We start from the raw sequence: 12,767 nt of genomic DNA on the forward strand, positions 1-12,767 counted from the left end.
GCATCCACAGCCTCTCTGGGCAGCCTGTTCCAGCACCTCACCACTCTCATACTAAAGAACTTCCCCCTTATATCCAACCTAAATCTTCCCTCCTTCAACTTCTGTTTCCCCTTGTCCTGCCGTTTCTAATTAGTCCTGCCTTTCTAACTAGAAATCATAATTCCTGCGTGTATCAAAATTGCAGAATTGTTATGAAACTTGTTCTTCTAGCACCCTACAGCTGCCCTTCCCCACAAGCAGCACACGACCACCTGGCCAACTCACTTCGCACATTGGCAGCAGCCTTTGTCTCTCAGGCACCAATTATCTTTTCTCCTGAGCAATATACATGATTTAAGCAATCAAATTAAGCTTGATTAGCCTCCATTAGCACTTAACATTAGAGTTTTTCTTCTCCGTTACACCTGAAGACAAACCAGCGCGCTTGACGCGTCGTGCAATAAACTGTCAATATTTGTGTCTATGAGGTACTAGACGACTAGCTGCAGGTGATTTAATGAAAGGCATCACCTTTCACTTCACAATCTTCCAGCAGCCACCAAGAGGAGGTCCCACTACAATACTACAAGCGCTCAGCTACACAGGTTGAGCTCGCAGGCGAGGAGCGGCCCGGCCCCGCGCCAAGCCCCGCCCCACAGCTGCGCGGGAAGGAGGCGCGGGCGGTGTAGAAGGGAGCGGGGTTCGGCTGTGGTGGGTTCAGCAGTGCGGTGTGCGCCATGAGGGAGACGTGCGGGTGAGGCGGCGGCGGTGGGGACTCGTGGGACGTTTCTCTCCTTTCCCCGCGCTGTTCTCTGAGGCTTGTTTCCCGCTGCGGTCACTGATGCGTTGTACGAAGGGCTGGTGGGTGGGGAGGCTGTCTCTGGTCGGGGGAAACCCTCTAAGAGAGTGTAAGGGCACACCCCCTGTGAGGCGTGCGAAGTGTGGGGGAATGGGTTAAGGGCTCTGTAGGGTTTAAAAATAAAAAATAAAAGGCTGGTCGTGTTAGTCCTGGATGGCTGAGGTCTGTGTGGCTCTGTGAGTGGATTGTTTTAAGTTATGTTTCTGTGTAAAACTAGCGCCTGTCAGAACAGAAAGACTAATTAGAGCAAGAGTGTCTGGTATATCTGAGTGATGTCATTCTTCGTATTATGCTCCGTGTTATTCTCTGTGGGAAGAATTAAGCACTGAAAGGCAGGCTGTTCCCTCCTGTTCACTGGTTACCTGCTGGATGTGTTTTAATTTACATGTAATGCTCAGCAACCTGTGGAAGGAACTCCGGCTTTTCTTCCGTCTCCTATGAGAACAGTATCATAAGGAAAAAAAATTCATTATGGATACCCTTGCTTATAAATTGGAATTTGGTAAAGCCTCTCAGCTTTTTGGAAAATATAGTAGTAGATGCTTCATTTGGAAAAACAAGATTGTGTGGAAGAGAGAGGAAATGAGTGGAAAAAAAGAAAAAGCCCCCAGAAAGCCTAAAAGCTAACTAAAGCTGACTAAAAGCTACAGCTGCAGTTAGATAAAGCTGTGCAGAGATAAATCCTTCTTCCCTCAGTGGAGGAGTGAAGGCAGCAAGTGAAAACTTAGAAGCAAACAATCTGTTTATATGGCTCCTTTAGGTGAGGTGTTGAAATTGTCCCGTGGGTCTTCCCATTCCAGCTAAAATGGGTTGGGTACCTTAATGTTTTCACAACTTGTTGACTAACCCAGCTGATGCTTTAAGTCAGCTATATATAAAGTAAAAAATAGCTAGTGTGAATAGTGTTGTGGTTAATCCCTTTAGCTTTGGGGTCTAAATAAGTCTCTGTGGCAAGCATGCTGAGCTGTACCGGTCTTTTAATGTATCTCCTGTGCTTGCTACTGATCTTTCTGTAGAAAGACCTTGATGCTTTCAGTGGAGTTCTTAGATTTTGTCCCAAGCATTTCTCATTCCTGGTTCTGGCTGGCAATGCAAAATAGTTTCTTCTCTATTTTCACTTCTCTCAAATTAAAGATTACGCAGAGTTTAAAAAAGGAAAATTAGAGAAGTGTTCATACCTTTTAAATTCATGTTATCTTGCTGTTTTGTTTCTGTGTTACTACTGATGGCAAGTAAATTTAAAATGCAGGGCAGCCAAAGGTTTGCTAGAGAAAATTCTGCCTTGTGGTGAGTGAAGTTCTGGGGTTTTAATGCCCTGCTTAGCCTAGCTGGGAGGTGAGCTAGCTAAGCAAGATCTGGGGAGCCAATACAATACTCTGCTTCTGCTGCAGATGTGCATCTCCTGGATTTAGATAACAGATGCACAGCCTTTATGTACAGCTAAGACCTCTCAACTATAGAAATTGAACATTGTGTTAAGAGCGTAAGGCTCTCCTAACAACATTAGCTGCAGATTGGTTGATAACTTTCATTCACATTCTTCCATGAAGAAAAATAAGGTAATTTGAATCTACAGCATCAACACTATTGAATAGACCACTTCATTTTCTGTCCTTCTTTACACTAAGGTGTAATACCTTTTCAAAGTCAGTAGAAGCATGGCAAACCTGTTCTCTTTTACCTTGCAGTTCACAATTGTGGTATCATACTTCAATCTAACTAGAAGGAGCCTGTCATAAATTGTTTTGATTAATGTTAGCAGGAACCTGATGGGAGTTGCCTAAATTAAAGCTGCTATGAAACAGAAATGTATCTAGAACTTCTGCTGTAGACAGGGTTGCCCTTAGCAGATGTCAAATCTTATTTCTTTGTGATTGGTTCTAACTGTCTTGGACAATCCAAATAAATTGCCTTAAGGTAGTAGCAACTTAGGATGTATCTTACATTCACAATTGTGGGTTTTAATAGTTTTGACTATTACTGACTATAGTGCTGATAACTTGACCTAACTTAGCACTTGGAATAAGAGCGTTGTAAACTCATCTGCAGGATTTTCTTTTCTCATTGATATTAATGATGAGCAGAAATTGATTTGGAAATCTGTAAGCTGAAAGCTACTACCCAGTGAGGTTTTGGTTTGTTTCTTTTTGTTTTGCTTCTATGGAGTCTTCAGTATTTCTTTCTCCCATAGTACTTCTATGCTGCAGAACCAGCCACAAAGGCACTATGGAATTACCTCTCCAATTAGCTTGGCTCCTCCTAAGGATATAGACTATATTCATACTCAGAAGCTAGTTGAAGCAATGGAGTCATTTGGAGTGTTTGAAGATGAGGAGGAATTGAATCACAGGTATAAAAAAAAAACCAAATATTTGTTAATCACTTGATTTTTTTTTTTGAGAACAAATTTAATGTGAGTTTTCTTTGCAGGCTGGTTGTTCTTTGTAAACTGAATAACTTGGTCAAAGAATGGATTTTTGAACTTGGTGAGAGCAAGGTAGGAATTCTTATTATGCTCTTATCGAGAGAGCTGAAGCCTCTCTATCTCTTTTAAGGTCACACCACCTGATTTATGCTAAAGTTCAACTTATATCTTTACTCTCAAGTATCAAGCAGAGCTATAGTAACTGGCACTGAAATATGGTAGAAGAGATTTTTCATATCAAGATCTTGAAGTCTTTGAGACAGTGAATAAACTTGTGAAGCAGCTGTATCAACTGATTGTAGCAGTTAACAAAGCTGAACATTTATTGTGGGGTCGAATGGAAGTTAATGGGCACCAATTATTGCCCCAAACAGATTGAAGAACTCAATCTAATTTGAAGTTATGCTAGACTTACCTATTGTATAAGATACTGTTAATTGAAGTGCTACTACTCCAGGAAAGACTAATAGTAGGTCTTAATTCTTATAAAATAACTGAGGGACTGCTGCATTGCTCATGCTTTTTTTTGAGTTGCAAGTGCTTGTTTTAGAAAGAAGTATTAGTCCAGTAGAGATTAGATGAACAACTCGGTATGGGAGCAGAAAGCTGTGTTTAAGGATGTTGTAATCTAAGTAACTCATTCTAATTAAACTTGGATGTAGTTCAATAGGTATTATATTCTAAAGTATACTTTCTTCTACCTGCAGAACCTTCCCCCTTCAGTAGTAGAAAATGTTGGTGGCAGAATATTTACATTTGGTTCTTACAGGCTTGGAGTACACACCAAAGGTAAAGTTCTCCTTATCTGATCACAGTTCTGATGATTGATAGTGACTTCCAACAGTAACGGGAGAAACTGAATCTCTCTGCAGGTGCTGACATAGATGCTCTTTGTGTTGCTCCTAGACATGTGGAAAGATCAGATTTCTTTCAGTCATTCTTTGAAAAGCTAAAGCATCAGGAAGAGATAAAAAATCTAAGAGTAAGTAAGCTCTTCCTCATAGGCTGTGTTGCTTCTGCAAATAAGAACATTCATGTTCGAGATTCACATTAGTAGTGAATGTATTACAAGCCAAAATTTAAGCTCTTGACCATTTTAAACAATATTTTATGCAGTATGGAAGCGTTGAAGACAAGCTTTTGGTTCCTTTCCCCAGTGGCTACACATAATAGGAATCTTTGTGGTATGCTAGTCCATATACCCAGCTTCAGCAAACACTGAGGTTGCCCTTAAGAGCTTTGCTTTTAGATGTAGTAAGAGGTTTGAAAAGGTTTGGAAATGAGGTTGTTGCTTGCATGCAGAAAGAGGAAGGGTCAGCTTGAAAAGTAAGGTAGATGAATGTGAGGTAGAAAGGCTCCTGTCAGTACTTCTTTGTAGAGTTTATTTGGACTTGCTTCAGTACTTTCAAATCATTTGTCTCCTGTTCTTTTCTGGGTACTTAGCTTGAGGTTTTGTGGTAGTGATGCATATGGGCAGCTCTATTTAAAGCTAATAGGAGCTGTGCAGTAAACATACAATATTGACTGCTTTGTAAAATCACTTCCAGGATGTTGCATGTCTTGCATGTAAAACTGAACTCCCAACCTGCCAACTTTTGAGCAGGGGTAGTACCATCTTCCTTGGGGGATGGAAGTGAAAATATTACTATTATTCTAATCAAGGCCTTAATGTATATATTACTGAAGTATTTAGAGAAGGTGTTATGCCATGCTGTGCATCTTCTATGGGAGGTGGAAGATGTTCAGACTTCTGTGTGACTAATCAGCACAAAATATGACCTTTAATCACAGTATCACAATATTATTTCACAGCTAAGCTGTAAGAACTTGTTTTTAACAAACAGCTGTTTGCTTTGACAGATCTAGTGAATAATATTACAGCTACTACTAGAACAACCATTTAGCATTGATTGTCACCAGAGTTAAATCTTTGACATTTTGACATCAGCTAGTGCTTTGCTAGTTGCGTGAGTGATTCCTGGCACTAAATCTCTAAGAAGTCCATGTCTTTGAGAGCTGTAATGCGACCTGAAGGATCTTGGGATCGTTAGTTTGAGAAGAGAAATGAGTACGTGAACTCTTCAGAAAAGGTGGAGATTTTTTTCCCTTACAAGTTCTACTCTGATGCTAGCCGCCAGCCTCCACTGTATGCCTGCAGTCGTGGCCTTTTGCTGAACAGAGGCTAGTTTGCTTTGCCCTGGTCACTTTCCCTGCAGGATGCTGGATGTTTTACAGAAGGAAAGAAAGGCTTTGTTCCTGTGGGGGCTGGCAGTTAGCACTTGAAGTGGCTGTCCTTTAGTGGTTTCTCCTAGAAACCTGAGCTAATAAGCATAACACTCGTGTTTACATTAAGATTGAAGGCTATGTTTGTTCATTCTTGTCTGCTCTATTTTTAAAAACAAACAAGTTCAAGTTGTGAGCTTTCTCATGTGTATTGTACGTAGACATTTTTCTTGGAAAAAGTGATAACCTTGATTCTGTTCAGGCCAATCTTCATAGTTAGCAGAAGTGCTGGCATATCTGTGGTCTCCTGCTTTACATTTATGGGGACAAACTACAGAATAGCTTTTCCTCTGTCCAAACCGTAGGAATGGAGAAGTGCTCCCCTAGCTTAGCTTTCCTCTGGCAGTCATAGTGGAAAAGCTTCATATGTGTAAATAATGAGCTTAAATGACTTTAACTCTAGTATCAGTGCCATACTGCCTGCAGCTTATCCAATTTCGTTGATTCAGAGGCAGCTTTATTCTATTGTAGACTGGGGAAAATGACAAAGTAGCAAAAGGTGTTTTAATATAACTACCCTCTCCTTCACAGGCAGTAGAAGATGCATATGTACCAGTTGTCAAGTTTGAGTTTGATGGCATTGAGGTAAGAATTTAATTTTCTTTTTCATCCTTTGCAATAAGGTAACACAACATCATCACAGATCCCTGAAAATTTTACCAGGGTTTTGGTACATTATTGTTTTTAGAAAGCTGTTGGTGAACAGCTTTACCACAACCCAGGAGAAGACATTACAGTGGAACTGGAGTTTAGGGAAAAGTAAGTCCTTAGGAAGCCTGGCACACACAAGAAAATCAAGGACATTTTGTTCTAAACTCGTGCTGTAGGCCAGGTTAGCCTACTTGAATTACTTCCATTTCACAAGGACTGTGCAGACTGGGAATAAAGGCAAAGGCTTTGCTAATTCTCCCTGGCTGTGACAAGCTAGCTTTCTTTAAAAGGCTGCATATTTTGTATTTCACTGTATGAATTGTGGACAGTAATAAACATGTTACTGCAAATTGGAAAGAAAGCAATTGTGAAACAAATGTGGTGAGGATGAAATGAAGAAGTGCTCACTTAATTTCTGCTTAGGTTTGTCAGTTGTAGGAATCCTTGTATCTTGAATAAATATTTTCCGGTAAATAAAGGTGTGTGTATGTTGAGGTACCCAAGCATGTTACTGCTTGATATCACTACGATAAAAGCAAACTATTTAGCAATCTTCTTGTGGCTTCTATCATGTAAAGACATTTTCTTACCTCAGACTGTACTAAATAACATAATTCAGGCTCAAAAGGGGTTACCACACAGAATGTTCTCTGCTGTAGTTGAGGTCATGGAGTTAAGATGCAACTCTGCTTTTTAAAGGGAAATTTAAGTTCAGAGTCTTAACAACAACCAGAAATCCACCCGGACTCTTTTCTCTAGGTTAGAAAGGAGTGATGCATTGCATATTTTGTAAATTAAATATGGAACTTCAAGCACTTACGTATTTGCCAGGAGTCTCATCTTGTGAGGTGTCTTTTATATCCTACCAGCTTTCCCCCACTAGTGTGTTTGCAAACTGTGACATTCTAACTCATGTTTGGTAATTCTTTAAGATTGATCTCGTGTTTGCAAGACTGCCTGTGCAAACTGTTTCTGATAATCTTGATCTCAGAGATGACTCACGTCTGAGAAGCCTGGATATAAGATGTATACGGAGCTTAAATGGTAAGCATGTTTATGCACCTTGAAAAAGAAAATGTTACTAAAACTGGTATAGAATGCATGTCACTTGCTCCAAGTTTCTGCGCAAGATGCAGAAACTGATCTAAGCATACTTAAAATCTGAGGAGGTGACAGTGGCTTTAAATTTAAATGCTTTTGTTATTAGTGATTAGATAAGCCTGTACCTTCTGTTCCTTTGATTGTGGTGTGCATTCTTACTGCAGGACTTTCTCTAAGTGAATAAGTAGAGCACTTGATAAAGAAGCATTGTCATTCATAAAAATAAAGATTACCTAAATCCTCACCAATGCCAACTGAAATAACTGTTGAAAGAACTCTAGCTTTCAGAAGAAATGTAGAAAGGCCATATTAAAATTTACTGGCTGCAGTCTAAACAACAAAAAAACTGTTGAGTGTATCAGTTACCCAAAGTGATCCTAATGTTAGGTGTAATCTAGGTAATGCAAAGCAAGTCATCCAAAGTTGTTTTCTTAGGCTTGAGTATTAAATTGTAAGCTATTGATCCAAAATAACATAGAATCATGGAATCATACATATCAATCATATCAAACATGAGATGGACTCGGAGCTGTTACTGTGAACTTTGATACTTCAACTTTTTTTTCCACAGGCTGCAGAGTTACTGATGAAATACTGCATCTAGTACCAAATAAAGAGAACTTTCAGCTCACACTCCGTGCAATTAAACTGTGGGCAAAACGTGAGTAATGTGACTTGTTTATGATCTTTGAAATTTTCAGGAAAGCCTCATACTGAAAAGGAAGTTTAAAATCATCAGAAGTACTTTGGATAATTCTTTAAATGTTAGGTTTTTTTTCTGGGCAGTAGACATAGCAGGATCAGATGCTTATTGGGAAGCTGACTACAGATGATAAAAATGCCAAGTTTATCCAGAGTGCTTGATTAATAATGAATTGGGAAATACCTCATGGGAATGTAGTTACAGCAAGTGCTAGAACAATGGCAGAACTTTGTTGTGGGTTTTTTCTTGGTACCTCTTCTCCCCCTCCTGGAAGGAAATAGGAGCAAAACAATAGCTGTAACAATACAAGTAGATTTCAGAGCAGTAGTATTTTGGGAAATGGTGTAGTAATGATTATTTATCACTGTAAGGACCAACACTTTTTGGCTTTTTTTTGTACTAAGTGATCTATAGCTTGTGAAGTCTGTGCTGTAAATTTGAAGGAATGTAGGTTTTTGGAAAGAATAGGCTAACTACAAAGTATCTTTTCCAGGACGTGGTATTTATTCCAACATGCTGGGATTTCTTGGTGGGGTTTCCTGGGCAATGCTAGTAGCAAGAACATGTCAACTCCATCCAAATGCATTGGCTTCTACTCTTGTGAACAAGTTCTTCTTGATTTTTTCAAAATGGTAAGAGCATTGCTATGGCAGTTATAGTCTATATAAAGTAGTAACATTTCTAAAGCCAGTTACTTAAAAATAGTATTAACATTCAGTCCTAGCCTGAATTACATGTCTGAGTTTTAAAATGGACAGATGTTTATCACTTAATGGCTTGTCTTTTATAGGGAATGGCCAAATCCTGTACTGCTGAAACAACCTGAAGAGAATAATCTTAATTTACCAGTATGGGATCCTAGGGTACGCAGAAATTAGACTGCAGCTCAAGCTTCTGTATTTAGAATTTCTAGAATTCTAGTTCAATCTAGAATTTCTTCTAGACTGAACTGATGCTAAACAGAACTGTTTCAACATCTTAGGTCAACCCATCAGACAGATATCATGTAATGCCTATCATCACCCCAGCCTATCCACAGCAGAACTCTACATACAATGTATCTACATCAACACGAGCTGTAGTGGTAGAGGAGCTCAAACATGGTAAAAATGAAGTTCTTTCTGTGCTTATTAACTAATTAAAAAGTATAATGTTTACTGTGTGAAAGCATTATTTGAGTTGGTTATATTTCATGAGATGTCCTGCCCTTTCAGGCAGAATGGACCACAGAGAAATGGGCATATTGCTGACCAACCTAGTTTTGCAGTGAAATATGATAGTATACCTGCATTGTGTCAAGAGAATTCTTGCTTTTCATCTATTAGTGTTCAAAACTTTTATCTTGCAGAGTTTATACCATGTTTTTATCGTGTTTTTGCAACATCAATTGTAGGTCTCGCAGTTACAAATGAGATTCTCCAAGGAAAGTCAGACTGGCCAAAGCTCTTTGAACAACCAAATTTCTTTCAGAAGTACAAGTATGTATGAAATCTGTTTCCTGAACCTGGAATGACTTGTGTACTGGTAAAAGACCGAAACATTATCTAAATAGATGGCATTAATGTTTATTTTTTAGGTACTGGAAGTGGAGTTGGATTTTTATAAGGATGAATGCAGGGGAGATGCAGTAACTATTATGTTACCAGCTGTTTTTCTAATTAAAAAAATCAATTGCGGTGTTTTGAATGTAGCAGAATGTGACTCTAAAGGACATGATCGCTTTTTCATCAGTTAATACCGTGCTGAATACAGGATACAACCTTACTGTATTATCTAGAAGTCATGTTCTCTATATTTAAGGCAGTTTTGACTTTGTTTAAAAGAATAAAGTCCTGAGCTAGTATATTTTTGTTTTCCTGTAGACATTACATTGTACTGACTGCTAGCACCTATACTGAAGAGCATCACTTAGAATGGTAAGACTTTAAAATTTGGGTTCAGTACATAATTGAAATACGAGTAATTGTTGCACTTCACTGTTAACTCTAATAACAAATTAAATATTAAACTGCAACATGGCATCATCTGCTAAATGAAAAACCATCTTGTAAAAGAAAATTTGTGTAAATCTGACTGTTTTGAGGAGTTATCATAAAGATCTGAGTCACAATGAGGAAGAACAGCATGAGTGTGTAATATGCCTGAAGTTCAGGTGTTCTGCATCATCTGGAACAGCAGATGTCTTGGGAGGTTTCCAAGGAGACACATCTTCAGTTAGGAGGTTCCTTGTTGCAAAGGCTATATCAAACATGGATTACTGAATATGACTGGCTCTGTAACAGCCACTGAAGAGCTAGATATTTCACAGACTTTGAGAGCAGTGGTCTATGAACCCCCAATGTATGTATTATTTTCAAGTTACACATTACTGAAATTCTAATTTTCCTCCTATGTATTAATGGAGGACATACCCCACTTTCAATACAACTGCTCTGTAACCTTAAAAGAATTAATGTATAACTTGCTTATTGGATGTAATATTTGATTTACAATGAAATTGCACTTGATGCTAATTTGCTCCAGCTTGGTAGTCAGCTAACTTCAGAGCCTACTCTTTCTCCAGTGAAGTGAAACAATACTGTTTCATCTGAGTGAGGCAGCTGCCTGACACTCAGTGCAGAGCATCTGAATGTTGCGAAATATATTCACTGAGTTTTTAAGCTGTTAGTGCATTTAGACCTATTACATTTAGTGCTGGAAATCAGCACTTGAGTATGACCAGTAGTGGATAGGTAAGTTGCAGAAGTGCTGATCTGCTTTGCAAAACTGCAAGAGAACAACCTCAGCTATAGTTGGAGGAAGCCACTGCTTGTTTGTTACTGCAATGTTTGTCACTGCTTCAAAGGAGATACACCAAAAATTCTGGCCTTTGTGTGCTGAAAAATTTTATGCATGTTGAAGCAGGGAGTAGTAGTGAGGAATTAAGGTACTGTGACTTTATTCTTAGATTTTGCAATGTATTAAATGTTAAGAATATTATATTGCCTGTGAACTATTTTGATATGTGTTTTCTGAACTTTTGAATCATTCACTTCAATTATATCAGCTACAGCTTCATGTCAATCACAATTAGGTGTGCAACAAGGGTTTATGGGCAGAGGGCTTAAAGCTAAAGAACTTTGATCTATTTTTTTAATAAAACAAAGTTTATTGTATTCAAATGTCTTACAAGAAGAAGAAAGTTCTGACTCCAGTAAGAGCTGAAGTTTTCTAATGGTAGAAATGGAGTCAAACGAGGCTTGGCTGTGAATCTGTGGAAACATAAAAGCAGAAGATGAACTTAGAGCAGACAAATTGAAACAAGTTCATAGCTCTTGGATTTGGGAGTAGGCAACACATCTCTTCTTCACTAGTGTAAGTTATTTCCGATAGATTTTTCAACTGCTTTCCAAGTTAGCTGTGTTCTTAGGTAAAAGGGTAAAACGACATTACTCTGTGGGTGTGGTCTGTATCTTGAAGTTAAGGTGACTCGCATCTTTATTATAGGAACTACATTTTCTGTTTTGCTTTGAGGAGGATAAACTTTCAGTGGTTAATCTATAAGAAGAATTGCGTCTTCACCCAAATGTGATTGTCCTTGATTTTCTTTTTGAACTACTCGTTCTGATAATCTTTAGGGTTTTCCCTACTTTGAAATGCAGGTAGAGAGGCTGGGATATGCTGGTTGTACTCCCACAATTCTGATTAAGCATATAGTCTGTGATGATAATAAAAACAAGTTAGATAGACTTCGGTCTTTGGAAATTGGATCAGTCTCAAACTGCAGTGTGTGATGTAAAATCTGCTATCTATTCAGCTGAATGGAGTTTATTCCTTTTTGGTTGGTTAGCATTCTTATATTAACATTATAATATAAAAGAAACTTATAGTTGCTCATTTGGGCATGGTAAAACTAAGCAAATGTTTCTTGTTCTTAGGGTTGGTCTTGTTGAATCTAAAATTCGTGTGCTGGTTGGAAACTTGGAAAGGAATGAATTTATCAATATTGCACATGTAAATCCACAGTCTTTCCCTGGCAACCAAGAACGCTGTAAACAGTGAGTTTCATTACTCTTAAATAGTTTAGCCAATGTATTAACTTGTTTACATTCACCTATCCCAACTTGTCTAGCATGTTCTGCTATGTACCTACTGTTCTGTAGGTGCAAGATTCTGAACATGTCGGATTTCTTCAAGGGCAAACTTGAGAGAAAAGTACTTGGAGCTTAAGTAAGGGCTGACTTCAGTATTTAATTGCTGTTGTACAACTAAGCTGTTGTCTCGGTCCTTTTTTGAGGCTATTCGTTGGCATTCAAATACCTGGCATCTCTGCATAAATGATAGATTTCTGAATCTGTCTCTTTAGGAGTGGCTATGTGTCAATGTGGTTTCTTGGAATCATATTTAGGAAATTGGAAAGTGCAGAAAGTACTAAGATTGATTTAACATACGATATACAGTCATTCACAGATGCAGGTAAGCCTATATTTTATTTTGCTCTAGTCTTGTTTCTTTCTTGATTCTACTGGAAATTGCTTCCTGGAGTGAAATGTGCTTCCCCCTGTGAATTATTATCTAGGGACCAATGTAAGGGATATGTTTAAAATCTTCCAATTCTGACACTTGAATGAAGTCCATCTTAAAATGAATGTGTATTAGTCATGCACCAAGTGAGGAAATGCTTCCAAATATAACGGAAGCAAGGGACAGCAAATACAGTCCAGACCTGTACGTAGGACCTGTTGTACGTAGGACCTGTTGTACGTAGGACCTGTTGTACGTAGGAC

General features: G+C 38.5%; 1 protein-coding gene across 7 annotated transcripts in view; it reads left to right on the forward strand.

Moving 5' to 3' along the window:
- PAPOLG (poly(A) polymerase gamma) overlaps nucleotides 411-12,767 on the forward strand; it is a 20,656-nt gene continuing 8,299 nt past the window's right edge. For 2 of the 7 annotated variants that reach the window (XR_002437128.1, XM_021392434.1), the window contains exons 1-15: nucleotides 411-733; nucleotides 3,030-3,188; nucleotides 3,269-3,335; nucleotides 3,971-4,052; nucleotides 4,136-4,245; nucleotides 6,078-6,131; nucleotides 7,130-7,241; nucleotides 7,870-7,959; nucleotides 8,495-8,633; nucleotides 8,792-8,864; nucleotides 8,984-9,104; nucleotides 9,395-9,479; nucleotides 9,864-9,917; nucleotides 11,919-12,038; nucleotides 12,347-12,456. Coding sequence is in view for 6 of the 7 variants with exons in the window: in XM_021392434.1 (XP_021248109.1) it covers nucleotides 717-733; nucleotides 3,030-3,188; nucleotides 3,269-3,335; nucleotides 3,971-4,052; nucleotides 4,136-4,245; nucleotides 6,078-6,131; nucleotides 7,130-7,241; nucleotides 7,870-7,959; nucleotides 8,495-8,633; nucleotides 8,792-8,864; nucleotides 8,984-9,104; nucleotides 9,395-9,479; nucleotides 9,864-9,917; nucleotides 11,919-12,038; nucleotides 12,347-12,456 (1,393 nt within the window). In the remaining variant the exon portion in view is untranslated. The other 5 variants (XM_021392432.1, XM_021392431.1, XM_021392437.1 and 2 more) reach the window with 5 other exon arrangements.

The sequence above is a fragment of the Numida meleagris genome, chromosome 3 (assembly GCF_002078875.1).
Source record: "Numida meleagris isolate 19003 breed g44 Domestic line chromosome 3, NumMel1.0, whole genome shotgun sequence".
Taxonomy (NCBI): Eukaryota; Metazoa; Chordata; class Aves; order Galliformes; family Numididae; genus Numida; species Numida meleagris.